Source organism: Mus caroli, unplaced genomic scaffold, assembly GCF_978045245.1.
Source record: "Mus caroli unplaced genomic scaffold, Mus_caroli_1 scaffold_5, whole genome shotgun sequence".
NCBI classification, from domain to species: Eukaryota; Metazoa; Chordata; class Mammalia; order Rodentia; family Muridae; genus Mus; species Mus caroli.
The window spans coordinates 130,584,305-130,609,587 of NW_028227260.1; the positions used below are offsets into that span (position 1 = coordinate 130,584,305).

Here is a 25,283-nt window from a genome sequence, read left to right on the forward strand (position 1 = left end):
AGACCTTATGAATACATTCTCTAGCAGTGAACATTCAATTTTATTTTGTTCTTAGAAATCCCTATTCACTTAGCCAAATTGATCAATCACATTTCTTTTTTAAAAATTTACATTCATCTTATAGGATTAAACATCCATTGTAGCTCAAAAAAAGTACACAGTCCTCAAATTTAGACACAAAATAGTATGTAAGTCCTAGGAGTTTTGTTAAAACTTTCTAATAGCCATGAAGCTATTCTAAAGTGCAATACACATGTGCTAGACTATTACTGTCCTCACAGAAAAGTCTATATTACAGGAAATCTGTTCATGTACACAATGGCCTTCAGTAATATACTTGGGCAGAAGAAAAAGTGAAGAAGAGCAGCTTCATGATCAGATCAGTGTTCACGGCTGTTGGTGTAGAGATTGGGTTGGCAGAGGGTAACCGGCTTTCAGACAACACCGTAGTAAAGAATGAGACACTGAAGGCAGAACCCCAGTTTTTCAGAGAACGTAACAAGCACCCCTGGGGGAAAATGATGAATTTAAGAGATATATGCACAAAGGTTGGGGATGTAACTCAGTTGCTTCTAGCATGTGTAATACTAAAGCAGCTTTGGTAGCACACACTTGTACATCTGGAAGTATAGAGATAGAGTCAGGAGGATCAGAAGTTCAAGGTTACCCTTGACTACATAGGAAGTTCAAGGCTATCCTGAGCCACATAATATCCTGTCTGGAAAGAATGTTTAAAAAGATATGTGAATAGCAGAATTACTAAGTCATAGACAGTAATCAATGGGTGTCTTTTCGGGAGAGCTGTAGAGAAAGGAGGTTTAAAAAATATTAATTCCTCTATTCGAAGAAGTACTAAACATTACATTTATCTATTTGTGTTTGTACATTGTGGAATTTCTAATATGCATATAGACCCTAAGGCAGACCCAGCAGCCCCTGTGAAAGTGTTTGAAATCAGGATGAATGCTGGTTCTCCCGGACTATTCTCCCACGGATGAGAGCAGTGTAACCAGGCAGGGCCAACAGAACTGCACAAGGTTCAAGTGCCAAGTCCTGGGGTGAGGCAAGGCAGTCGAAGGAAAAATGAGTCACAGAGTCAAAAACTTTAAAGAGATTGAGGGAGTTCTGAATCGGAGTCTGAGATAAGCCGGGGTGAATGGTTCAGGACAGAAGTCATGAATTCTGAAAGAATGAGGGAGGCCTGTTTTCCTGCAGCGTGGGCAGGTTGGTACAGGCAAGTACCTGATAGCTTAACAGCAGTGAGCAGGCCCAGACACCCTCTGTGGAATCCCTAAGCCAAACTGTCTCTGCCCGGAGAGCTGAAAAAAAAAAAAAGTACATTCTTATAATTAGAGCCGAGTTTCATGATTGTGTTTCAGTTTCCCAAGATGGGCCCCTGGAATACCAAACATTATTAAGAAGCAAAATCCCCCAAGTCCTCCCCATCCCTTCAAAATGCACAGGACGTATGAGTTGCAATCCTGAAGCCTAAATCTAAGGCTATCTATTGGCTGACCATTTCCAAAAGAAAAATCCTCTAAGCTATAAACACGGGCTGCTGCACTCATTGTGTTTACCAGGTAGCAGATTAATTACAGACAACTGCCAGGCAGTGTCTTAGAACACAGCCTTTGCTCTGCGCCTTTGCTGTAATATGATACAGAGCACACACTTTACCCCAGAGAGATGGCTACTTTAAAACAAGTTTGGGCTCAGACTTCTGTCATCTATGTTGCTGTCTCAGGCTCCCTCCCCACAAGGTACATAGTGGCCTTGTGCTAGGAACAGACAAGAGAATAGGGAGAATATGAAATGTTTGCCTGCACCCACCACCAAATATAGTCCCAGCAATCAAAAGAAAATGTTTCAGGAGGAAAAGACTTGGGAAGGGAAATCCAAGTAGGGAAAGGGTCGCTAATCCCAGTTATCTCTCACTATTTCCTGTCCTGGATAGAGGCTGACCTGCACTCTCATCCCCAGCACCCTCCTAAGCCTTCCATTTCTGGGAGCCTTTGCCACCCAGGACTCTACTACCTTCAGTCATGTGATGGCCCTAGCACTTGTGTGTTGTTTGTAGGTGATCCTTTGTTTTACCAATATAACACTAAGAGTCTTCAAGTGGAGTTTTATAAGAGAAAGACTATATAAAGGCAAGGGAATTCTGAAGATTCTTGGTTCTAAGACGAGATTCCAAAAAAGAGCTTTTGAGATAGACCACCCTCAGCAATAAGCAAGGAAGACAAATCTGTAGGTTCCATCCTAGACGTACGGAATCTTAATTTGGGGGCTAGGGCTAGCCATCTACCCACTGACAAGCCCCCATGGGACTCTGATGTTTGCTTAGGTTTACTAACAAGTAGCTTGAGTGTCACCTCGCTAGCTTGGGAGTCCCTCCCCCTCCAATACTTACCTTGGGCAGAATTACAAGTGGCCAACCCTACACTTGGCCCAGTGGCCACCATGTCCTAGCATAACTTGTCCAAGAGTTAATGCTAACTAACAGTCTTGCCAGTGACTTCCACATGTTTGCCTGTTTTCTATGTGCTCTACTTTTTACTGGGCACAAAATTCTTCATATTTCATGGATTCCTCACAAGAGCTCCATAAAGTGGCCTTATTTAATATAAAATTTTAGTTTTTAAGAATTGTATGCAATATATTTCTAGCATCTTCACCTCCCACCTCCCCAAACTTCCTGCCAGTATCATGAGCACCTGTTAGCATCCTGGCTCCTCTCAGTATGTCTCAGCTCCACCCACTACCTCTACCTCTCCAGCCTCTGAATTTGACTTTCCTTCCTCCAGCTTCTTGTTCTGTATACCTCAGCCGTTTTGGCCAGAAGCTCTCTTATCCTCTCGGTCTCCTTCTCTCCTCTTTCTTCTCTTTCTCTCTTAATCCATCCTCCTCCTCTCATGGCCCAGTCTGATTTGCTGGCCATGTTCATTCTAGACTCTTTCAGATGCCTCTGGCTGCTCTCTCCCTCATATCTACAATAGAAATCTTCCCCTCATCTGTACGTTAGGACAGTCATGTCCTCATTTTCATTCATTTCCATATCTGCCCCCATAGCTGCACTCCATCACTTCCTGTCCCCTTTTTCACTTTTTACTTAAGTCCAATTTGCACTGCCCACATACTCCTTGGAGTGGGGCCATCCACTAGAGCATTGTTAACATAACAGGAACAACACCCAAGACAAAAAGTGACTGTCCCTCCTCCAGAAGCCATCCAGTGTCCTTAGTTTCTTGGCTAGGAGCAGCAGCAGTTCATGAGCCCCACCCCCCTCTATGCTGGAATGTTGATTTTGTGCAGGTATTATGCAGGCAACAGTAGCTGCTCTGACATCATTAGGGCAGTGGTCCTGTGAAAAAGACACTGTTTCAAAGATTGAAGAAGGATTGATATGGATGTCACGTTTGTGGCACTTATTCTCTTCAATGTCATCAGCTGTAAGTTTCTGTGTTAACCATTGTTCACTGCATAAAGAATTTTCTGAGAGCTGCAGTCACTGGTAAAGCGATATGTGTTAAAAGGGCAGTTTGATACTATGTCCATTTAGTTGAATAATTATAGCAGGTTGACTTCTAGGTCCTATGAACTCCCCAAATATGTGTTCATTGTCAGACTTGCATTCATGAGTTTCTGCTTGTAGAGAAGGCCTTAAATTCAACAAGAAATTGTTTTTTTTTTAATCTATATAACACATGTGTCATTATTGTGCCTATGGGAGTACCTTGCCATGATGGGCATTATTGTCCACAGGGGTTCCAGCTGAGTAAGTAAGACTATTGAAGATTTATTCCCCTGGAAGCCTGCATAACATTTTCTGGTCCTATAAAAAGCTAGGCAGCATAAAGGAGGCGTCTCGGTCCGTGATTCCTCCATATCCTGAAACCTAAATGTGTGGTGTTCAGGCGCCCTTATCATCCACATGTCCCAGAAGGAAATGTAGACAAAAGAAGCAGGCTCACGTAGGATATCCAGACTAAGACTAAGACTCTAATATACTCAAAACCTTGATTCCACGATTCATGGGCCAGATATCATGACTCTGGAAAATTCTCCAAGTCTATGCCAACCCAGCGTCTTGCAGAGACAACTCTCCTCCTCATACACTGGCCTTTTCATGTGTTATTGCAAGGAAAGATATTTAACCATTAGGACCTTTGATTCCTTTGTTTGTAAAAGGGGAGACATAATCACTACAGACCAGCCATGTATGCTTTCTGGTTGGTGCTCAGTCTCTGCGAGCTCCCAGGCCTACAATCAAGGGGTGCTGCCAAGGGAAGTACTGGCTTCCTTGCATGCTGTAAGAAGTTGAAAGGCTGCTATGAACATAGTGGAGCATGTGTCCTTCTTACCGGTTGGAACATCTTCTGGATAGGACACATGCTCCACTATGTTCATAGAAGCCTTATTTATAATAGCCAGAAGCTGGAAAGAACCCAGATGCCCCTCAACAGAGGAATGGATACAGAAAATGTGGTACATTTACACAATGGAGTACTACTCAGCTATTAAAAAGAATGAATTTATGAAATTCCTAGCCAAATGGATGACCTGGAGGGCATCATCCTGAGTGAGGTAACCCAATCACAAAAGAACTCACATGATATGTACTCACTGATAAGTGGATATTAGCTCAGAAACTTAGAATACCCAAGATATAAGATACAATTTGCTAAAAGCATGAAACTCAAGAAGAACAAAGACCAAAGTGTGGACACTTTGTCCCTTTTAGAATTGGGAACAAAACACCCATGGAAGGAGTTACAGACACAAAGTTTGGAGCTGTGACGAAAGGATGGACCATCTAGAGACTGCCATATCCGGGGATCCATCCCATAATCAGCTTCCAAACGCTGGCACCATTGCATACACTAGCAAGATTTTGCTGAAAGGACCCAGATAGAGCTGTCTCTTGTGAGACCATGCCGGGGCCTAGCAAACACAGAAGTGGATGCTCACAGTTAGCTATTGGATAGACCACAGGGCCCCCAGTGGAGGAGCTAGAGAATGTACCCAAGGAGCTAAAGGGATCTGCAATCCTATAGGTGGAACAACAATATGAACTAACCAGTTCTCCCTGGAGCTCGTGTCTCTAGCTGCATATGAATCAGAAAATGGCCTAGTCGGCCATCAGTGGAAAGAGAGGCCCATTGGTCTTGTAAACTTTATATGCCTCAGTACAGGGGAACGACAGGGCCAAGAAGTGGGAGTGGGTGGGTGAGGGAGTGGGTGGGGGAGCGTGTGGGGGACTTTTGGAATAGCATTGGAAGTGTAAATGAAATAAATACCAAAAAAAAAAAGAAGTTGAAAGGCCAGAGGATAGACCGGTTAGCTTCATTGTTTTGGGGTTGAGGACTTTGTCCCAGCTATGTATAATAACATTTAAAACTACATTTGGTTCCCATCTTTTTAAAGAGCAATTTTATAATATTTAAGCACAAATTTCCTTCTAGACCAATGAAGTCTTCAAGTGTTTCTTTAGCTTCAGTTGCTTCTCAGCTCTCATACTTGTTTCTTTTTGTATTTCCTGCCCATGATAAGAGTAGCTTGCTGTCAACTAGGTTGCCACTCTTAATCTTTTCTTCTGGTCTTTGTTCTTGCAGAGCATATACAGTGTTTCAATTAGGGTAGAGGCCTTAAACTTCAAGGTAGGATGCTGGACATTTAGTTCAAACCAGCAATGTCAGGGCAACAGAGCTGAAGACCGTGAGCAAGGTTGAAGGTAGACAGGTCTGCCTTCTCACTGAGTTTCCTGAGGGCTGGTGCACCAGAGAAGCCAGTATGTAAGTTTTGATTGGAGAGACTTTCTTGTTAGCTTATTTCCTGATGTTTCTTGGATGAAATGAATTTGCTTTTAAATAGATATTTAAATATATTTATATAGTCACAAAACAACCTCCAAATAACTGTTGACTTAGATGATAGGTGCTAAAGGGGTGGGGGAGAGAATCCTCTGTTTCCTTTCTTTGGGGCAAGTCTCTTTTGGGACTCTTCAGCAGGTCATCTTTCCAAATGATTCCATTTCTCCAGGGTGTAGAACTTTGTTTTTAAATAGGAGTCCGTGTGCTTAATATAAATTGCAATCAGCCTAACGTAGTTACAAGTAGTTACAATTAGTGTACTCTTGCACCGCTTCCATTGTAAATGCCACACATGGCCAGAATTTGGATTCATCCAGCCCAAAAGTTTTAAATAGAACAGAGAGATGTATTGATACGAGGAGTCTGCTGTCATCCTCTGTGACACTCTCTCATGTTGATAACAATTTACAAGGTCCTCTTATTAACATGTCCTGCATTTTGCCTTTTAAAAGGTAGTCTAAATCCTTCTTGAGTTGCAATCTATACAATTCGTACTGTCAGGGGATGTGGTAAGCCCCACAGGTTTTACTGCCCACTGCATCCATCCATCCATCCATCCATCCATCCATCCATTCATCCATCCATCCATTTCAAGTCTAACTTCCTTTTGTTTGTCTTGGATTTGACTCTTCGGAATTTAAAGGTCTGTGCTGAGCTCTTGCCTGTAAATAGCTTTGATCATTATTTACTCTGTCCACACCTTTCATGCCATCTTTATAATGAGGTAAGCTGTGGACTCTACTTTATAAAGTAAATAGATACTGAATGATCCAGTGCTATGTACTGTGCTTAGTTAGACACGTGGGGCACACGGCATGTGTCCTAAATATGTGACCGCTGTTAGTGGTTCTAACATCCACCTTAACTTTGGCATCTCTTTTAGTTCTAGCTTTTGTGTGTGTTAATGAATAGCAATCCTTTGACTGTGTCTCTGTGTCTTCTTCTTGGTCCACCATTCTTTCCCACTATCCATCTGCTCAGCATTTCTCACAGTAGTTCACCTTTCTCTTAACTCCTTGAACCAAACATCATGTTCTAGATACGGCTGCAACAAAGTTTTAATTTTTTTTCAAAAATTAGATAACATGCAATTTTTTTTCTAGCTTATTTTCTATCATTGTACAAAGTTTTCTTGGGCTTTCTGGCCAAAACAGCCTACTGAGCTGAACTCAGTCCAGAAAGAGCTTTCAATTCCTAGATTACTCTTCAGATTCCTAGATAACAATACATTTCCTTATTGCTATTGTGTGAGTTTTTCTTTTGTAAATGCTTTACCTTAGTTGAGTATGGGTCACACATCTGTAACCCTAGCCAGGGGATAATGCGCAACAAGGACCCATGCTCAAGGTCACCCTGCCTGCACACAGAAGCTCTCACTCAAAGAGCAGTTTATCAAAATGAGATAACATTTTTCCCACCGCCCCTACTTTGAGACATTGTTTTGTTATTTTTCCCTACATCAGCTTGACATTTCATCTCTAAGAAGAGGTGAGTATAGAGACACAGAAATACCACTGTGCATACTGCATCTTACCCCATTTATAATACTGACCAAACATGGGTTTGAGGAAATCTTCAACTCTCACATGCCCTTAGCCTGAGAAGCAGCCATGTTTCCCGATCCTCTGGTTCATTCTGCCAGTTAGCTTCCCTTCCTTCAAACCCTACAGGGACTCATTTACAAATAACAAACATTTAACAAAATGGAATCTTGTCAAGGGCTTTATATAAAAAAAAAACCTTTATGCATTCTGTCCCTTAGCTGTCCTGTCCCTCCTGTGCTTGCTTTCTCAAAGAATGCCGATAGATTTGTCTGACATGATTTCTCCTCATAGAAATCCTCTGATTGTAGAAAAAGTCATGTTAAACTATGACTCTAGATTTACTGGTAAGCTATAAAATAATGCATTTTTCAGGTTCTGATTTTTGTTTTTAGAGAAATGTTTTCAGGGGCCAGCAAGCTTGCTCAGAGGAGAAAGACGGTTGCTACGAAGCCTACTGACCTGAGATTGAGCCCCACGACCCAAATGGTGGAAAGAGAGAACCACTATCTGTAAGTTGACCTTTGAGCACATGAATGCTGACATATGCAAACACAGAACTACACTAGTGAGCATGCACGAACACACACAATTAAGTATTAATTAATTCATATGAAAAAGAAATATTTCCATAGAACCATTAAATGTCGCTGCTGGCACGTGAAATCTCACTAATCCGATAGCCTAAACAAGACATGCATGGGGGACAACACCAGCTGACATACTTACATGTCACAAGGCCCCATCTTTAGATGAAAAGCTAAAGACAATCGATGGCTGCTGCAAGAGGGAAAAAGTCTACTCCTGGGATAGATTCCATCATAGATTATCCAATCACAAGGGTCATCCCTAAACACACCTTCACTGGAGCATCACTAAGTGGACACAACTCTCGGGGTATGTGTATGTGTAACAATAATAATTGAAGAAGAGGCTGTGTATCGGAGAGGTAGTGGAGGGGCATGCAAGGAGTTGGTGGGAGGAAGGGAAGGGCTAGCAATAATGCCAAATGTTACCCACCTGTGAAACATCTCAAAAGTGAAAATTACATTTAAGAGAAAGTCAGTGCTGCCAGTCACAGTCAAGACAGCTGGAATCTCTTTCATGTACAGTAAGGAAACTGAGGCATTTGCTAAGCTTACTTTTCATCTATTAGTCAGTCAACAGTTTCAGAAAAGTTTTTAACTGAATCATGCGGAACTGTATTGTCAGATACAATGGGTGTGTTTTCCTCATGAAATACACAGTAGATCTTATTTATGCAAGGAAGTTTGAACACTCCAGCTTTCCAGATTGGCTTCCTGCATTTAACTTGTCATATACATTGCTTTCACCTCAAAATTTTCCTTTTGTTTTGTTATTCTTTGCACGTATTCTATCTCTGAACTATACAAATTTTCTTCTTGTTGTGAAAATCCAGCTGCCAACATTATTTAGTATTCACCATGCACCAGACTCTGTTCTCAGCCTTTTATTGTAGAAAAACTCAAGTGCAGATTTACAAACTCTGAAGACAAAGAAGAGGACAACTTTGGGCTAAGGTGACAGTGTCCTGATAGAAATAGCATCTGGGTACAGGTATAATGCTTTCTGTTGAGATTAGTGATAAATTCATGCATTAAATGACATCGTGAAAATTGACTGAGCTATTGAACCCTTCAGATGTGTGCAGTTTTCTGTAGACATAGCATAGTTTAATGGATGTTTAAAGAAAAAAAATCCTTCATTTGTAACTTTAAATCAGTTTTGAGTATCTTTCTTTACTTTCTTTCTTTCTTTCTTTCTTTTTTTTTTTTTTTTTTTGAAAAATGATGAAACTGATACAGGTTTTAAAAAGTACCTTGCTGAAGACCGCACATGCACATGTAGACTAAACTAAGATTTGGCCCTTAGTAGTCTGGTTCAAGACCCTTTGTTCTAGGATAGTATCATATATACCTCCTGTCAGAATTGATTCATTTCTTTGCAGCAGCTATTCACTGTCTAGTCCTGTGATAACCTTTCACCCGCCCCCTCAGCTCTTACTAACTCTACTTCTACATAATTCCTTATCACTTATCATTACTTGTCAAAATGAAACAAAATGAAAAGGGGCAATACTATAATGTCTTCAGTTTCCTGACCTGGCCATCTTCCTTGCTGTCCATTAAAAGAAAATAAACTGTGAAACCCCTAAACTCCAACACTAAAAATATTCTCTACTACTACTATGAAAGCTACTGAAAATCCTAACCTGTTCCTAAGAGCAGAAACTGCATTGTCATGTCTTCTTTACTCTCAACACAATACGAATTCATACCAGACAAGATCAAATCCACTTAGTTTAGTTTGACCCTTGATTTTTATGTGATTCTGAGTCATGCAAACCTTGGTAAATAAAGACCAGCCTCTCAAAGACTCCTGCGTTCTAGCTAAGAGTAGTATAGTAGAGTCTCAGAAGAAGGGACAAATGGACAGAAAAGAAGCAATACTACTTTTGTGGATTTTCTATCCTCTATCAGATATGTTACTGCAGATCATGTTAGTTGTCCCATTTACCTTTTACTACCACCCTTTAATGTGGCTATTAATCATCTTCATATTGCACAAGAAAACAGGGCTTAGATATTAATTTCAAACAGCAAGTATGGTCTATCAGGTTGTTCAAGGATGGTCTTCTCCCCCACCCCCTTGTTAAATTGTGCCACCATTCACCAACTGAGTGGTGGTATCCATTTTAGAGTAGGAATATCAGAAGAAAGGAACGTGGTGTAGTACTTTTTATAGACAGCACAAAGCTACTTTGTGGTAGAAGTGCAAGCTGCTTCAAACAAAAGTACTAATCAGCCAATTCTATTCATTACAGTAGAACATGAAGGTGAATCACACTTCCTCTTTTAATCTCTCTGTCAGAGAAAACAAAAGGAAAACAAAAGTTAAAATATTTTAAGCCTTATCACTTTAGAAACAAAAATTCACACTATAACATTATTAGTAGATGATAGAATAATTATAGTAAATTCTAATGAAGTCAAAGTTATTTTAAACCCGTGATCCTTTGAGTCTTATCTACTAGTAACAATTGTTTTCTGCACTCCAGATATAGGAAATGCGGCACTCTCCCCTCTATGACTGTAGTAGGAGAAAGCCTAAATTCTGATGCCTTATTCCTTGGCTCCAATTCTCACTTTACCTCTTAATAACTATTTGACCTTGGTTTATAACACTGTCTGACTGTTACAAATAAGAATATATTTGCGTTTCAGTTCAATGGTAATTTTTCAGTATAACTATGGATCATTCAGAATTATGTATCACTGATGCAAAAATTCAAATTGAATTGGCATTCTACCTTTGTCTTAGATACATTATTTAATCTATTTGTCCTCAACTTTCTTCATCTGTAAACTGAAAATTGTACATTACTAGCAGTGCCTAATTCATGGTCCTGATCAGCATTAAGCAGGGTTGTATATAAACTGCAGTCCTGTCTGATGCAGAGTAATCAGTCCAGCAGGGGCATCTATTATCACGAATTCCTCTGGTTACATTAATTCAAGCTTGACTTGGGTTCTGCTTTATGAACAGTGAAAGACTTACTCTACATCTCACCGGCAATGTGCAGAACCAAAGCAAAAGATTGAGCATTTAACATTTGGTTATGCACACTCCCTTTGGATGGCTTACACTTTGCTGGGAAATATATTCCCGAACCCAGCCTTTTACAATCCAGAAACAGTGTCTTCTACTATTGGTCCATATAAATGACCTTCCCATACAGCAATAATCTTTTATGCTTCCCCAACTATATCCATCCTTTATAGGCATCTGTTTCTCTATATTTGCATGGCAGGAATCTGTATGTTGTCAGATGCAAAAGAATTGTTAAATTTAAGAACTGGTATGTTTGAGTTTCTTGTAACATGGAAAGAAAGTCCAAACACATAATAAAATGTGGTATACAAGACATTTAAAATACAGTCTATTTGTATCTGCTTTCATGATCTCATTTTGTAAATGTCTACCACTACTTTCACAATTTATACGGGAAGCATGATGTATCTCTGTTAATTTCAAGCTGGCAGCCAGCCATCTGAATTCTTCTTACCTTCCCATACTGTAAACCACGGGGATGTGTGAAGGCTCACATAAGGTCAGTAGCATGGGAAGTATGAAAGAGTCAGAAGACAATGAATGACTCTGAAGAACTGAAGCAACACTAACAAGTTACTGCACACTTTCACAGCAAGCAAACATCATGATTTTTACCAATAATCTGTGCTTTAGAGTGCTAAAAATTGTTCCTGTTTTTCTTTCCATTGTGAAAGACACTAACTTGGCTTCATGAAACCAGGCACACATGTCATCTCCCACCTCATTTTCTTTTGAGTGTAGGAGGGGAAATATAATACAAACTGTTCTGGTGTACAATAATCTATTTTACAGGTGCATACAAGAAAACCATCCCAGAAATCCTGGCAACACAGCCTTTAGCCTTCTTCACATCATTTCTCTTTCACTCCCCTCGTTTCTTTATTGTCAATACCATACAGTCAAAGTCAATTTATGTATGCAAGCACATGGCAAAAACATTTAGTAACAGTTCCTTATACATATGATTTTTAACGATTGCTACTTTGAAGAAAATGCTTTCTACAGCTATGGTGATGTACAGATACAATGTCAGTAGGCACAGACAGCTTTTGACTGTCCCCAAGCATAAACCAATTCTTTAAGAAATGGGTTTCTAAATGGGAAGTGAATTTGGTTTCTATTTTTTATGCCTTTTATTGACACTTTGCCATGGGGTTATACGAGATTTTTCTCTGCAATTGTCAAACCTATTTGCAATTCGATTTCTTGGTATTTTCAGTAGCTCTCTGGATCTTACCACAGGCACCTCAAATTCTGGATCCCTTTATCTTTTCTCTAATCTTGGTGCTCTTTTAATGTTTTCAGGTGTCACTTACCCAGTCCCTTAAGTTCTATGTAACTGGCATCTTACTTCTCTTCCCCTGGTAATGTCCATGTCAAATCAATTGAATGCAGCTTATTTCACCTTCAAATTGTTTCTGGAATCTATCCCCTCCTCTTTATTTTTTTAGCCATTAATTTAGTTCATGCCCTCTCTACACATTTAAGGTTGACCACTTAATGATCTCTTAATAGGTTCCTCTGCTTCAACTTTCTTCCATATCCAATCTGCCCTTTACGTGCAAAGAGTTTTCTTTAAAAAAAAAAAAAATCTGGCTTAAATCCCTCTCGCCCTTAAAATACTTCAGGCCTTCTAAGAGCCCATTGGATCAAGTCTAAACCCTGCAGAAAGGCATATGGAGCCCATAGTCTGCCCATAACTTATCCCAGCCCTAATGTTGGGATACCTCATGGACTCTGTTTCTGCCTGTCCAAAAGTAAATCCACAGCTAGACCACAAGGATAGTGTGTCATTTCTCTAAGATAGTTGTTCTTAACAGAGTACATATTAACAGAACCTCAAATAAGACGGTTTTTTTTGCCTATGTGAGTCTTACAAATTCACAACCTGTATTAATGGATAGCATAGTCTCCGTTGCCTAGGTGATAAGGGAGTGTGTATGCTTTTATGTGTTTATTCACTCCTTTCCTTCTGTCTGCAATGCCTTCTTTGCTCTCATCTTGCTCCTCGGCTCTCTTCTTAGTTACTTACCAGTCATTTTTCAAGACTTAGCTCAAATGTTTCCTCTGTCTTTCCAGGACTTAGAAGGTAAAATCAGTTGCTCTTTGGCCTGTTGCTACATTCATTTTGTTTTGTTTCCACTAAGACAGAGAATTTCACTATGTGGTCCACACTGGCCTAAAATGTGTGCTGATACTTCTGCCTCAGTATCCCAAATGATAATGTTGCAGGTCTGTAGAGCTACATCTAGATTATAGTATTTTGAAATGGACTGCTATTAAAATCCATTCTCCCTTGGAATGTGCCTGTTTATGGAATTCTCCTGGGAGAAAGCAAACTCCTTACATGTCTTAGTATTCTCAGTGTTTAGTGCAGCCCCTGGCTTGGTGTTCAAGAAGAACAAAGTAAAGAAAACAGGCAAGGTTGTATGAACTTGGGCAGAATCTAGGGTCAAAGTGAGATTACAAATACACGTCATCTGCTTCTTAGTAACAACTCCATCTTAATCAACTATAGGATTCTCATGGCAGATGTCATCACATAGCACATGGACTCTTAAAAAATCCAAGTGGACTTGGGGAAAAAGTTGTAGAATAGGAGATTTGGTTGTTTTCAGTGTTGAGTTTCTGTCCCTCAGATACTTCTCGGTATCTCTGATAATAGCCCTGCAGTGAGTGCCTGCCATTACTGTACTCTTTTCACGATCTCTTATGTATAGTTGTAACAAAACCATGAAAGTTTTTCTAAGCCAGTTGAAGGTTGGTAATTTTACACAACTGCCTTTCTTAGAGATCCTGGCAACAACTTCCTTCTCCTCACTGTGAGCTGATGGCATAGTCACTTCCTATTTGGTCTCAACTGCCAGGTTTTTTTGGTCTGTTTTTAACTGCCACCTTTGACTAGAACATGAGAAGCCTATGAATTAAAGAACAAGTAGCCAATTCAGAGGGGAAAATATCACCCAGAACGGCAGTTGAACATCACTTCATGGTGACACATGAAAAGGCTCTCCTGTGACTAAAGGCTGCAACCCCAGGATCAGAGAGTCTACCCGATCTTATTACAAAGACCTCAGTTTCCCCAATTAATTCTCTCAAGAAATGCCTTTCAATGTTCTTCCACGGAAGTCTCTCCACTACCCTTGTGGCAAGACAAAACTGTCATTATGGAGTGACCAATGGAGCAACCAGTGTTTCTCTTGGCACAAGGAGAGCTGTGAGGGCTCCTGCACAGGCATCTGCCACTCTACAGCATGATTCTGTCACCTAAGAGGGAGGGGTAGCCAAATTGGAACCAGGGAAGGAGCCACTCTACCTTAGGATTCAGGCATCTGTGCTTGCAGTGATCCAGACCATATTGCTCGCTCTCGCTCTCTCTCTCTCTCTCTCTCTCTCTCTCTCTCTCTCTCTCTCTCTCTCTCTCTCTCTCTCTCTCAGCTCTGGAACTAATTGACGCAGGCAATGAGCTCGTTTCTTTCAGTGCCCGAGTGCAAACATTTCAAAGAGTGTGAGTGCACATATAAAGAAATGCTACGAGCCGGAAGCTGCTTTACCAGCATCTGCTTCCACCCACTTCGTCTGTTGCTGTAGTCCCCTCCGTAGCATCAGGAAGTAACGGAAGTCAGGCTACTGACAAGATTCTGCTCTGGAGAGTCTTCCATACTTGGTTTCTATTACAAATGATACTGTGGTAGACTGTTGTGTAATCCCCAAAAGGTACAAGATCATTCTGGAGAAATCAGAAATTACATAGGTTTAACCTTCTCTGACTAAGATTTTTTTTTTTTTTTTTTTGGTGGAGGATATTGGTTGGTACAAAGGTTAGAGCTATTGTAGCATGCATTTCCAATATGATAGCCATAGAAAGCAAAGAGACAGTTGGAGATATCAAACATTCTTTTACTAAATAAGAAACAAACAAACAAAGAACAATAAGAACAAGAAAATGAAAAGATCCTTGAATGTTTTACTTCCAAGTATCGTTTCAGTTCCTTATAGCATGAATCCAAATATTCCTCACCGGATGGCAAGCTTCAAACATAACCCAGATTATGCTTGGGTTTCATATATTCCACTAATTGAATAAGATCCTCAGAAGTGCACTACTTTACCATTAAACTTTACACATGATATATATTTCAACAGAGACATTAGGCTTAAAATGTGAAAATTTATAACACAAACCCCTTTCTTTAAATTTTGGGGACTAAAGGCTCCCATTTGCCTTGATAAATTATTATATTTGAAAGCTCTTAGGTTATGCCCTGGCACATTAGAACACACTTAGTGTCTATGTCTTAAGCAAACCAATATTGTTCATAAATATTTCTGTTTGATATCACATTGAACTAAAATACACAAGTCTTGTGTGTGGGGAGTGGGGTCTGTAACAGTTGTTTTCCTTGCCATTACATCCACTCTTTGGGAAATGGTGGTTTATGGTACCATTGTACATAATAATAATATTGTAAATAACATAATAATATTGATTTGTTTATAGGACCAACTGGACATGACCTCATATTTTTATTAAAGGCAACACATTGAACTAAATATACCAAAAGAACCCTGATTCCCAAGCATGTTATTTCATTAGTAGCGCCTCTATCATAGATCATTTCTCAAACTTTGGCACCACTGAGATTTGGAATTAGATAATTCTTTGTTGTGGGAATTGTTGTGGGTATCCCTCATCTCTACCAACTACAGAGCAGTAGCAATTCCCTCACTATTTTTTTTACACCCAAATATGGTCTATTGGAGGTACAAAATGCTCCTAGGTGAAGAGCTACATATTTGCTTTAATTAGTGACCTCACTAAATACTTTAAATGTGGATAAAGTTCAATATTTAATATTGAAGGTAGTATAAATATCGGGAAATCCAATCCATAAATGTTTTATCTATCTATCTATCTATCTATCTATCTATCTATCTATCTATCTATCCATCTATCTACACATCTCTGTGTGTATGCATATTGTGAGTCTGCACATGCCATACCATGCATATGGAGACAGTTCATTTTCTCCTTTCACCACATAGGTGCTAGGGATTGAACTGAGGCTTGTTGGCAAGCCATTTTACTCATTGAGCCATCTTACTGGTGCGTATAGATGTTCAATTTAATTTATTTTTAATCTGGAGGGTTCCTGGATACTAACATTGAATTCATTTGCTTCACTAACTTCATTTAGTCTTCATTTATCTAGTTGCTAAACATTCATAATTACCTGTAGTAATATATTGTACTATACAGGCTGAGTTTCCCTAATCTGAAATCCAAAATGCTCTGAAGTCTGAAAGTTTTTGAATATCAACCTGATGCTCAAAAGTTTTAGATTTACATGTTCAGGGTATCAACTGTTAGAGTTTGTATCAATGGCTCCATATTTGAAAAAACTCTGAAATCTGAAACATTCAGATATGAGACACTCAACCTGTATTATTAGACTCTGGAAAGATACCTTGAAGTAAAACAGTCACTCATTGTGTGTGTGTGTATGTGTGTGTGCACACACACACACGTGCACATGTGCATGCATGTAGATGTTTGATATCAAAAGCATACTATATAGTTCTTTAATTTGCCATTTTACTTTAATTAAAACCATAAGAAGTAGTGCAATAGTGCTGTGTGTACGTGTGGGTGGGTGGGTGGGGGTCCTGTTACTCACTCATGGTTTTTGGATTGTTTTCAAACATGTACACTTTCACAAAGTTTTTATGCACATGTCCACATATAGCACATGTGTAGTCTCAAAAAGCATAGGCAGAAACTTAAGGAATCCCAAGGAAATCCCCAAATGTTTTTTATTGATAATAGCAAAAGACAACAAAGGACTTAGACAAGATCAGCATTCCTAAAATAAAAGACTCCTCAGTGTCCTTCAGAAACTGTCTCAGTAGTGTCGCTCTCAACTACTACATCATTCTAGTCCAGCCTGAAGTCAGGAAAATCATTTCTTCACTATGTTTAGAGTTCATTTGTTTACTAAAATCACAGAGCATTCTCTTAGGTGGTTATGAAAATAAAACTGGGAAGAACCCAGCAGGCCAAAAATGAATTGGGGGCCATGGTGAAGGTTAACCAAAAGCAGTGCCTTTGAGTCTAGCCTGACAACAATACAATAAAATGTAATATCCCCAACATATACCTAATATCAACTACTCTGTGCCACAGAACATTCTAGGCTCTCAAAAAGATATCGTTCTTCCTGAATAATTCTCCTAGAAGAGATACTGGATCTCTGACTTTAAGCACCTAGTAAGGTTAGTGGGCAAATCAATGGCATACAAAGACCCAAATACAGACAGAGTGACCTGTAAGTATTTCCACATACACACAGTCCAATTTTGAAACTGAGCACAGGGCAGCTATGTACATTGGATGGTAGGTCTGAGAATGTTCAATGGCCCTACTTGAGGTGGGTCTTTAATGATGGAGCTTAATTCACATCTTACTAACTCAAAAAAAAAAAGAATCTTAGAATCACTATCTGCCTCACCTTAGATTTGCAGGTTCAAAATCTTCAGTTCCAAAATAATAATCCTTTGAGTCCAACATGATGATGGCACATGCCTTCAATCCCAATGCCCAGAAGGCAAAGGCAGGCAGATCTCTGTGAGTTTGAGGTCATCCTTTTCTACATAATAAGTTCCAGTCTAGGCAAGGCTACATAGCAAGACCATGTCTCATACAAACAAACAAAGTAAGTAAACAAACAAGCAAACTTTTTTTTTTGAGGTCTCTGTAGACATTACAGTTAGGTGGCACTGAACGTTTCTGGGTAGGCTAGTGTAGCTGGTGAGAAATAGACATTAGATCAGGGCCTACCATTGGGTAGAATAGAGAGAACGCCAAGGCTTGGAGCACTAGGAGTAAGGTAAAATCAATACCATATTTAATATCTTTCTACCATATAATAGAATGTAGTATGTGGCAGGGGGGGCCCAGATTGGACTTCTCAGATGTATTGCTTTTTAATTGCAATATTTGAGTCAAATATTTACTTGGCTGAGCCTTTTGATCTATTTGCTCAGTGGGGAGAAGGCAGTGTGACTCAAGTGAGCGCTTGTCACAATAACTCATTACAAAATATAGTGGGTAAATTTTGGGGTCTCTGGGGCAATGAAAACGAAATCTACTACTACTACTAATGTTGGTAATAACCAGATACTATTCTTGGAGAAAAAAATATTTAAAAAAGAATAGCATTTGTTGAGTGTGCATTGGTTGCACGGGCGTCTAACAAACTTCAAGGTGAGTTCTCATTTTACACATTCCCTTGGATCTTATTTTGTCCTGTAACCTTTAGTAGCCCGTGCGTTCACATAGGTGCTTCCCTGAGATTCCTGTGACTGCTATTATTAGCACGGTCATTGTTGTGTTATTGGGTCCTCCAGAAACGGTCCGCCTCACTCCTGGAGTTGAACTTAAATTAGAAGAAGGCAGAGAGTTGCAGAAGTCACTGTGCTGCATGCTAAATTCAAATATCTATACTCCGAAAGATGTAATCTCATGCCCCTTGCCTCTGTTATCGTTGTTAAGTTTTCTGCCAATACATGATCCGTTTTCCAATTTGCCTCTCCTTTACACGCGCAGAAATTGTGAGCAATTTCAGCCAGGCTATTCCTCAACTGATAGCCTAAGGTAAGGACAGACTCAGGTTAAAGTGACTTGAGGCATATCTAAGGGCAAGGAAGCTGAAAATTGCAAGAGGGAAGGGAACTTAGGCGTGAAGGAGCAGGTGTCTGGCTCGGCGGCCCCACCCTCGGCCAGGTGGGGGAGCCAAGCAAAACTTTCGCAACTCCAGACCTCTGGGAGGCTACAAGCACCCCAGCCTCGCAAGCCTGTCTGCAACGTGGCCGCATTCATCCGGGTTGCCCTCATCTCCCCTACCCCACTCCCGCAAACTCTTCTGTTCTTTCTCTAGGCCCGGTTATGTTTCAAGTTTTTCGATCCCGCCCTTCTGCTGCTCTCCGCAACCCCTGAGAGCCCCGAGCGTCTCCAACTCTGGCTATGTTAGCCAACCCCCTTTGCAGCCTGAAGCCTCAGCTCCCCTGACACCGCCCGGCAGCGGGGTGGAGGCAGGGCCAACCGGGGAACCGCCCCCAGCCGCCTCCCAGCCTAAGCGTTCGGGCGGGTTGCTGGGGTGCCTCCACCTCCTCTTCCTAAAGCGGCGAGGCGCAGCAGAGCGGCATCACTGGAGCCCAGGTCCCAGGCACCGCCACAGGTCAAGCCCTGCATTCAGGAAGGAGAGCAACACTGCTGTTAGCCAAAAGCCAGGCGGGCCAGCGGCAGAGGGGTAGGTAAACTGAGTCCGGGAGAGCAGCGCCGCGAACCGCTCACCTCCCCGCAAGGGGAGGGGGGGCGGAATGGGGAGAGTGGAGGCTGCAAGCCACCAGCCCACTAACTCCACTTCTCTGCGTCCTTCCAGGCCTCGATCGAGAAGCCTGGTAGAGCTGCAGAGATACCTCCGTAGGAGGAGCCAGTCTCTGCCCGAGGCGCCACCGCCACCGCCACCACCGCAGAAGCAGCGCGAAGTAGCAGTCGCCACCATGGCCCACTCACCGGTGGCTGTTCAAGTGCCTGGGATGCAGGTGAGGAAGCCCAGGCCTCCCGTGCCGCCCACGTGACTGCTCCGAAGCCCCGCTTTGGGCACCAGGCACCAGGGACCAGGGGCAGCCACCGGGCAAACCTGAAGCCAGGGCCGGATCTCTCACCAGGTGACCCCGAAGTAAAGCTCGAGGTGTTTCCTGGCGTCCGGGTTAGAAGGTGTTTTGCACTGGAGAGACTAAGGCGACTGGGGAGAGACTCGGGTTGGTGTTGGCGTGCGGAGGGGGGTGCGGGGGGTACACGTATAAAAATAGGCCAGAACCTTAGGCACCTGTACTTGTTGGCTTGTTAATCGAGGCACAGTTGAGGATTCAGCGTGGGGGAGTCCCAGAACTTAACCTAGATGAGATGGAGACATCCTGGAATGTGTGGGCTAAAACACCCAAGAGGTGCCCCCACACGGTACACACACAGAGGTTGGGGCGGAGCGAGACCAGGAGTGGTGGTGGCATTGAATTTGGTTCTTCCTGTGTGCAAAGACAGAAGAGCAAGATGACTTCTTTCCCCCTTTGGTGCCACTTAGAAGCAAACTTCTATCTCGCTCCCCTACCTAGCTCAGTGGGTAGTGTTCCAAGGAATGCAGGATCCTGTTCTGAGGGCCTAGGTGATGACTCCACATACCTTTCTCCTTGTCTGTCTGCTAAGGTGATTGGTACACGTACTTAAGCTTTTGTCCAGTGCAAAGGGAATAAAAAGTGTGGGACCCAACGTTTTACTCAAAATCCATACCGTTCTCCTCCCCGTATACTATCGTTTCGTTAAAGAAAATTATGTCAACAAATGTTTTACACAACTTTTTTTTTTTAACCACTCTTAACTTTTTAAAGCATTTACATTTGGGGTATCCCCCATGGTAACCTAAATAACCCTTTATGAGTTATAAGTCAGAGGCTAAAAACACTGAAACTGGGTTCCTTATGATCTTCTAACTATGCTAAATCAAACAAACAAATTATTTCAAGTTCTGAAATGTGGAGAACACTGCATAGCTTACGCTTCTATTAGGAGTCCAAACTTTGTGAATTGGAGTCTCTGTCTACTGCCGCATGCGCTGACTGGTCTCATTTTATTTATGATAAAAATAAAAAGGTGCCTTTAAAAATATCCTTTCTCCTCAAAGGGGTCATTTGTACAGGACATACATGTCTCCTGCATTTAAGGGCAGGTCTGGGTTGAGACTCAGGAAGGGGAGGGAAAGAAATGTAAAATAGAAAAAGTGGGTCTTTTTGTGGTATTAATCCATTTCAGTTTTTCCCAGTGCCCCAAACTTTTTTTTCCTCATGCATTCTCCTCCTCTGGCTCTCTTTTCCCTAACTGCTCTGCCCCACACACCGTTCATTGAGGTCTAGCTTTGCTTGTATCTGGACAACTAGTAGTTTGCAATAGGAACTGGTTTTGTTCTGCCTGGTTTGGAACGACGTGTGAACTTTTCCCTTCGTGCACAGCTTTCTGTTATGTTGAGACATAGAACTTTACATATGGCTGCTGCTCAGAGGCTCCATGCTTCTCTCTCCATTGTGAGCAGGCGCCTGCCTGCATGCGGCCACACTGGTGCCTCCCCTTCATCAACTTTGGGTGATTCTGGGCTACTCAGTGTGCTCACCAGAAAAAGGTTCCTGGTCTTTATTTCATTTGGCTTGACTTTATTTGATTTATGTGGTTTCTGGTCTTTATTTAATTTGTTCTGACTTTATTGGATTGAGATGGTTTGCTAACTGCTCGCTGTTGAGCATTGTCACATTGCTCCTTGTTTTGTTTAATTATGGGAGCTGGCTATCTCTTGGATTTTTAGATCTTAATTAAGGTGGGTTGAAATGGGAATCACATATTTGAAATGATCAACTTTGCCTTGCGTGGTGTGCCTTCCCCACGTTGTTAATTTGTCAGTCAATAGCTGTACAGGATAGTCATCTCACATTCAGCAAGCAAAGATTATTGATTATTGCTCCGCCACTTCCCATCTAAGTGAAGTAGCACGTTATCCAATTATTTTCATTTTTATTTCTAGATGTAGTTCTTAAGCACTTGCTGCAACATTTAAAGAAGACAGCTTTTCCATCTTTGAAATTATACAGGGACCTAAAACACATTCACAGCATGCAGCATGACCCTTTAGCCTAGAATAGTTTTGTTGTATTTCCCAAAAACTATAATGTAGAAATATATTCTGGGATCATAATAGTCTCCTAGAGTTTTGTTAGAGTTAGAAGCAAGCAACTTTTAGGTTGTTTAAGTAGCAAGAAATCTTGAATTTGCCATGTGTTCTTTAAATTAATGTGTAATATTTCCCCAAATCAGGGTGGAGTGATTGACTGGCCCATACCTTCTTAACTGTTTATGTTGGAGAGTTATGAAGATTGATGGGAAAAATGAGTTTTCCAGAAATTAAAAAGCAAAATTACTTTCTCCACAATGTTTTTTCTCCCTCTGAGCAGAGATGTGGAGCAAAGGCCTAGCTACCTGCTCTGTCACTTAAGTCTTCAGCATTGCTAACTTTCAAACAAAGAAATTTTTGTTGCCACTAGTTTAAAATGTAAAAGAAAGTTGGAGGGAAGGAAGAAACCTCAGGATTTGGTCCAATTCAAACTCATTCTTGTGAAATTAGTTCCTCAAAATTTATATTGTTGCTATTTCTCAATGCCGTAGTACTGGACATTTTTGTCCTACTACACCCAATGTCGAGGACACGATTTTTCCGTATTTAATTTGTGCACATTTTATGTTTATAACTAAAGGAATTTTCCACCCCAGAAGCTTTACTCTTGAACAACATTTAAAGTACAACCTTAAAAAAGGTAATAAACCAATAAGCCTGTTTCTTTCTACCCAAATAATTATTTTTTAGTGGTTTAAAATCTGTTTTTGACTTTGAAGTTGTCAGTTAAAAATTATATTTCAAAGTTTAAGATATTTTCCTTAAAGCTTATGTCAGTGTTTCTAAACAAATATGTAAAAGACATTTTCAGTCTTTCAGCACCTTTAGGTAAGAGAATACATTTTATGTTTGTTATACTTTATACTGTGTCTCATAGTAAAGAAACATTCCTTACTTAAAAAATTCTAAAATTAGCTCTTACATACCTGTGAAAAGGGTGGTACAGCTTAGCAGTGGTTGTTTTGAGATCTCAGTGGAAGTGGAGTTTTAGTATTAATAAACACTTTATTGAAGACTTTTTGGCTAAAGAGTAAAAACATTACCTGACATTGGTGAACTTAGTAGCTGCTTCCAAGAAGGACCAATATAGAAATCTATGATCTGTGCTTAAACAACTATCAAGTCTGTTTGATACTTACCTATGTAAGTATCAAAAGAGTTTCTGAGAGTTTCTGACTAGAAGGCTTCAAGAAGGTCATCCAAAAGTATTGTTAGGATTTGGGGTAGGCATTTCCAAGTAAAGAAACTCCCTTAGCTAAGGTATACCTTACATATGCAGACAAGGGCCTGTCTGTTTGTTTAAGCACACATACACATGCATGCACATGTCTTTGAAAACAGAATAAAATCATTTGAGAGATTATGAAGTATCCCATGAGAAAATGATAAGTTAATAACTTTGGAAAACTAGAGTGGGCCAGATGCTAGTGGTGGTATTTGAATGCTAGGGAAAGATTTTAGCCTTTGAAATAGCCATTGAACCTTTCTGTATAATGGTGTGAAATAAATAAAGTCTTGTATAGGAAGAGAAAAGTCCATATTGGATGAATGAAGGTACTGGAGAGGTATAATATTTAAGACAGTCTCACCTACAGAGGCTACTTCAGTAGGACAGTCATAGCTATGCAGTGGATCTGAGATTAACAAGCTGCCTTCCATATCCCTAGGTGCTGTAAAGAAAAAAGGTACCACTTGCTTTAATAATTTGCTAGTCACATAAGGGCAAGTGAAAACCACAGTACAACTGAAGGAAGTAAGAATGTAAGTTTTTCAAGCCAGACCCGACAAGAAGCAAATGACTTCTGCTTCCCACTTGTGGATTTTCAGGTAGCAATCGGATGACACCATAAGAATGCCCAACATGAGTTCCAGAACAGCCAGGGCTACACAGAGAAACCCTGTCTTGAAAAACAAAACAACAAGAAGAAAAACAACAAAAAAAGAATGTCCAACATAGTTTGGAGATGTAAAATTGGAGCTTTAGCCACTTGTGTGTTGTTTACCAAGTGACTAGTGTATAACCCAGCACTTTAAGAGAAAAGATGGAGAACCATCAAGATGGGAAAGGTTCATAACATCAATGAGAATATGCAGAAGCAAAGGGGTAGGAAACATGGCTTGTAAGTTAAGATGCATGAGAAGATGAGAAAATATGCTAAGCTAAAGAGGGAGTTATTATCTGGAACAAATTTTTTATTAACTGTCACCAGGAAACCTGAAGTGAAGGGATTACTTGTGGCACCAGATTTTAGTATGTAGAGTGACTGTCTCCTCCTTTCTTTCTCAATGGTCATTCAGATTTGCTGTGTGAGGTAGCAAGAGATTGGAAGCATTGGTCCTTAACATCTGTGTTAAGTGGTTGAAGCTGAATCATTAAATATGATAGTGATCATAGCTGGGACCAAATAGCCCAAGCCAACTGGTATACTGAAGAAAGAGGTGTAGTTGTTGTAGTTTGGAGGCTTAAATGTAGGGCCCACAGGCTGGGGTCTCCTGAGGAAAGTAAATAGGAACTGGACAGAATATGGCATGTGAATCGAATGGTAAGTAGGGCTAGATAGAGATGGTGCTTGAATACAAAAGGCTCCTCATGTCCCTCCACTTCTTGAGCCGGAGAAAATGAGAGCTTATAATTTGCCTGGTATTTGGGAGCCAGTGAGCATTGCACTGCTGTGTTGTTTTGATGTTGCCTTTCCTTTATTCAGTGACCGTGTACAAATTGTCTACAAAATTGGGAATAGTAAAAGCTGCATTTCCTTTGCCTCAACGAGAGGTTATTATGATGAATTAACTCTCCTCTATGGAGTAGATTTGGAACTCCTGTGGGCAGTTCATACTGCAAACACCACATCATCTTATCTCTCTTCTGTTTAATAACCCACACCCTGACTACCCCACTGCCCCAATCAGATCCAAAGCCCTACGCTCAGTTTCTTTATAAATGTCTTAGTTTAACTACTTCTGATCAAGAAATCCTGTTTGATCTACTGTGTCAGCTCCAGATCAGCAATCACCACGTGGCCAAATCTTACCTGATGTTTCAGGTCACATTTTACTTTCTTCAAGGACTTCCTGAGAATGTGCCAGGCTCTCGGACCTTCCATTTCTACATAATTTGTGCCTGCTGTTAGTAGCCCACACAGTGCTCGCTTTGTCTCCTGCCTTCAATTTTCTTTAAATATGTTTGTTCAGGCTGGAGAGATGACTTAGTGGGTAAAGTCTTTGTCACCGGAGGACTTGAGTTCATATGCTAGCACCATGTAAATAGCTAGTGTGTGTGATGATCTGTCTGTAATGTGATTAGTGTTCAGCATGCACATATATATAAAACTGAAGAAACAACTAAGCCATGAATGTCTCCAAAACTAGACGGTAACTTTCTGAAGGTCTGAACAAGCATGCATTTTAATTTTCATGCCATTATCTATGAGCTTTTACATAGATAAATAATAAATATAAATAAT

At 40.7% G+C, this 25,283-nt stretch overlaps 1 protein-coding gene across 1 annotated transcript in view; it reads left to right on the forward strand.

Moving 5' to 3' along the window:
* The first annotated feature begins 3,388 nt into the window (after positions 1-3,388).
* Positions 3,389-25,283, forward strand: part of Stk26 (serine/threonine kinase 26) — a 67,341-nt gene continuing 45,446 nt past the window's right edge. Inside the window, exons 1-4 of the mRNA XM_021152903.2 lie at positions 3,389-3,449; positions 7,807-7,923; positions 18,982-19,353; positions 19,486-19,648. Coding sequence (XP_021008562.1) covers positions 7,811-7,923; positions 18,982-19,353; positions 19,486-19,648 — 648 coding nt within the window. The 5' untranslated portion in view covers positions 3,389-3,449; positions 7,807-7,810. The remainder of the gene's footprint in view (positions 3,450-7,806; positions 7,924-18,981; positions 19,354-19,485; positions 19,649-25,283) is intronic.